The sequence below is a fragment of the Octopus bimaculoides genome, chromosome 3, assembly GCF_001194135.2.
Source record: "Octopus bimaculoides isolate UCB-OBI-ISO-001 chromosome 3, ASM119413v2, whole genome shotgun sequence".
NCBI lineage: Eukaryota > Metazoa > Mollusca > Cephalopoda > Octopoda > Octopodidae > Octopus > Octopus bimaculoides.
Window position 1 is genome coordinate 124,180,761 of NC_068983.1, and position 4,363 is coordinate 124,185,123.

Below are 4,363 nucleotides of genomic sequence, written 5' to 3' on the forward strand. Positions count from 1 at the left end.
CGTACATGTGCCTATATGCATATGCTCACTCACACTTGCATGAAACACATACATGTGCACCCACACATATGCCAATAAATGCACATATATATGCAACCATGCATGTACACATATACATATCCACACACGTGCACATACCCATACATGCACAATTATATTCAAATACACATCTGAAATGCATACATGCTATATATGCATATGCTCACTCACACTTGTGTGAAACACTCGCATGTACACCCATATATATATGCAACCATACATATGTACATTTATACATACACGCACACACACATGCACAAAAAAGTTCATATATACATCTATATATGCAGATGCACAAGAAAAATGCAGGGTGAAAGGTAAAATACAGAAAAAGATGTGTAAAAATATATAAAGCAATAAAAATATAAAAATATATCTATAAATATGTAAAAAATATATATAAAAAGTATAGAGAGATAAAATGCTTGTACGTGGACACAATATAAAAGGCAAGTTCTATCTGTGCTCCACAACCATATCCCTCCTCCTGGTAGCGCTCTCTTTACTCCACCACCTGTGAGGAGTGCCATAGCTGATGCCAGCGCATCCTGACTGAACAGTGCTGCATATCTCATCAAAATGCAGTAGCATCATTAGTAGCCTCACCAAGGCGATGACAAGTGACCGAGACCTTTGGAGATATGCTGTGCTTGAGAAGACTCAGCAAGCCAAGTGAGACTGTAACCTCCGCCTATGCCAGTGTAGCATAACCAGCCCATTTAAGAGTACCCTTCAATCATTGGGCAATAAACTGTACTTGTGAAGACCTGTTGAGTCAAGTGAAGTCATTGTCATGGCCAATGACAGTATCGCCTGATTGACACCCATGCAGGTGGCACGTAAAAAGCCCCATTTGAGCATGGTCGATGCCAGTGCTGCCTGACTGGTCCCGTGCTGGTGGCACATAAAAAGCACCATTCAAGTGTGATCATTGCTGGTGCTGCCTGACTGGCTTTCGTGCTGGTGGCACGTAAAAAGCACCATTCGAGCGTGGTTGATACCAGTCAGCCGGCTGACTGATCCCATGCCAGCGGCACACAAAAAGCACCATTGAAGTGTGGCTGAGGCCAGTACTGCCTGTCTGGCCTTTGTGCCAGTGGCACATAAAAAGCACCCACTACACTCTTGGAGTGGTTGGCATCAGGAAGGGCATCCAGCTATAGAAACATTACTAGATTGGATTGCCAGCCCTCAGTCAAACCATCCAACCCATGCCAGCATAGAAAGCGGACGTTAAACGACGACGACGATGATGATGATGAATATAATATAAGATAACATAAAAAAGGTCATTAAAAAAACCAAAATAGCCAACAGTTTGTTTCGACTTATAACCATTATTTAATTTATAAACAATACATATTCACTTATATAAGTCTCTTCAGAGCTTTGGTTTATAGACAGACAAAATTCCGTGTGAAAGACATGTGGATATGTAATGTTTATAAATCAAATGATGTATAATAAATTGAAACAAATTGTTGGCTATTTTGGTATTTTAACGATTTTTTATGTTATATTACATTCATAGTATATTATGTTATAATATAAAAAAATTATTGGATAGTCAATTGAATCTCTCTATTTAATTTATTGTTTGTAATTTGCATTATATCCATACTTATGTGATATTCAACTGACGTACTAGTGAATTGGGTGTTTTACACAGCTCTTTTAAGGAATTCCTTTCTTTGGTTTGTTACTATATGTATTATTTATTATTCATATACAGGGATGTTGTTGACAGAGACTTTGAAATTTTGGCTAGCTAAGCTATCATTGGACTGCGATGCATTAGAATTCGTTTTGCCTGTTGAGATAAAGTCATCTTCAGGTGTGGAGTGTTTGAGTGGGATGCTTATGGAAAGGTGTTTCGGGAAAAAATCTTATTGATTAAATTTGGGTTATGTTATCGTTTAGAATTTACTTCTGCATTTAGAACTTCTCAAGCAAGCCTGTATTTTATTTCTACAGTCAATTACACAGCATATTTATTTGATTTAAATATGACCAAGCGTTGTTTCTACAGTATAGAGAACTATAATGCATTTGCATTCATCTAGTTTTGACTATGCAACTTTATTCAAGATCTGTCTACATATGTTGTTTGAAGTAAACTGAGTGTATGTATGCATGACTAATATTTTGCTAGGTTATGTTACTGTGGTTTTTTGAGAGAGAAATGAATGTGAGGTGGAGATTTAGAAACTTGATATGGTTATAAAAATTACTGTGTGATTAATCTCATCCTGATCTTAGGTTTAAATTTGAAATGAGAATCCGAGACCTATGAGTTGGTCAAATTGTATTTTTTCCATCTTAGTCATAGTTGGACTATAAGTTTGTGGTCTGATATTTTGTACAACAGCTTGCCACTAAATGAGATTAAATCAAATCAAATTAAATATATGTGATACAAAGAACTTATTTACGAGGGCAATTCAAAATATTTAAACTAGGTATGATATCAGCATCATCATTTATTGCCTGTTTTCCATGCTGGTTTGACTGGAGATGGTAAGCTGGAGAGCTACACCAGGCTCCAGTCTGTTTTGGCTCAGTTTCTACAGTTAGATGCTCTTCCTAATGTCAACCACTCCACAAAGCGTGCTGGGTGCCATTCAAGCATCACCGGCACTGACCATGACCACGATTTAACTTAGATTGGTGTGTCTTCTCAAGCACAGCAATTTGCCAGAAGTCTCAGTCACTTGTTATCACATCTGTGAGACTCAATGTCTGAAGATCATATTTTATTACTTAAATGTAAACATATTTTCATAAAAAATTTTCTTGTTACATGACTGACAATACACGAAGAGCTAACAAATTCACAATATAATTACTCACCTTTTTTTTTTTAGTAATTTCCATAAAAATCTAGCATAGGGGGCATTAATCTACTCAGCATCTTAAAAGATGCACATACTGGAAAAGGTAGTGTAAGAAAATATACATAATAAACTGCCTAAAATATTTTTTACTTTTTGTGTAAACAAAGAAAGGGGGCATTTGTAAACTTTGGGGTGGAGCACTGATCTACGAAAGAATGAGAATAACTGGTCTAAAATTATCTAACCTTTTGTGAATTGATGATACATTATTTCAGCTTCAAGATTTCAATGATGTGATTGTTTATTTTTGGAACAATATTGTAGGGTAGATATGATAGGTCAGATCTGGCTGGTTTGAACATTATACAGGTAGAATATTTGGATTGGATTATAGCCAGTTTAAATGCCGAAGAGTTAAACTAAAAAAACTACTAAAACTTTCTTTAATTAGTGTCAATATTTTTTACTTAATATTTCTATTTTAGCATTTTCTTTTCTCTTTATTTTCAAACAGTATTTATTGCTTTCATCAATGCCACCAGTGTGAAATTTGCAACTAAAATTCAGAATGTTCTAACAATTACCAAGATAGCTGCTATCATCATTATCACTGTTGGAGGCTTTTATTATATGGCAATAGGTAAGTTTCTCATAGTTTTCTATCTTTCCCTGCTTGTAGTGTCAGTTTAATTTTCTTCTGTCTATAATATTCATAATATTACATCTGTCACATTCTCTGTCAAACTGTTTTTCCGAATACTTGTTAAGTATTAAGGAACCAGTCTGAAGTTTTACAACAATTGTTTTATGATATATTTTTCTTTCGCAGCAATATTTTGGAATATTGTAAAAGCTGTCAATCTATTCTAACAAAATGTAAGAATTTTACTTTTGAATATATACTATATTTTCCATCATACGAATCGATGTGTAGTAATTCCCCGACTATTGCGGGTGTTATGTTTCAAAACCTCCGACAGAAATAATTAAAATCTAAAAAAATCTAAATACTTGTCAGCAGCAGAAACCCGCGATATACTGAGGAGTACATGATAGAGTGATCTTTGTATATAAAGTAACTTAACTTTTTTTTTGGCTGTAAATTTTGGTCTGAAAAATTCAATTTGTATTCTGGAAAATATGGTGTAAATTTATTTTAACATTTGCTTTCTCTAATATCATTTATTTTAACAGATAATAGTTCCCAGTAATAATATTCATTTTTCCCACTTCTCTTCACTATTTCTGTTTACAAAAAGTGTATGATACTTATGATATATATATATATATATATATATATATATATATGTATAAGGGATGACCACAAGGTGGACATCCAATATGCTAGAAAGAGGTCATCAACGACCCAACCACAAAGAAAAATAATGTTCTCCAGAAAAATTTCTTTTTCTTTGTGGTTGGGTCGTTGATGACCTCTTTCTAGCATATTCGATGTCCACCTAGTGGTCATCCCTTATACACGTGTAATA

General features: G+C 34.4%; 1 protein-coding gene across 3 annotated transcripts in view; it reads left to right on the plus strand.

Annotated features, from left to right (window-relative positions):
• The window catches only part of LOC106867619 (b(0,+)-type amino acid transporter 1), a 72,556-nt gene that overhangs the window by 41,408 nt on the left and 26,785 nt on the right, over window positions 1-4,363 (plus strand). For all 3 annotated transcript variants that reach the window (XM_052966542.1, XM_052966541.1, XM_052966540.1), the window contains exon 5: window positions 3,388-3,513. In XM_052966542.1, the coding sequence (XP_052822502.1) occupies window positions 3,388-3,513 (126 nt within the window). The remainder of the gene's footprint in view (window positions 1-3,387; window positions 3,514-4,363) is intronic.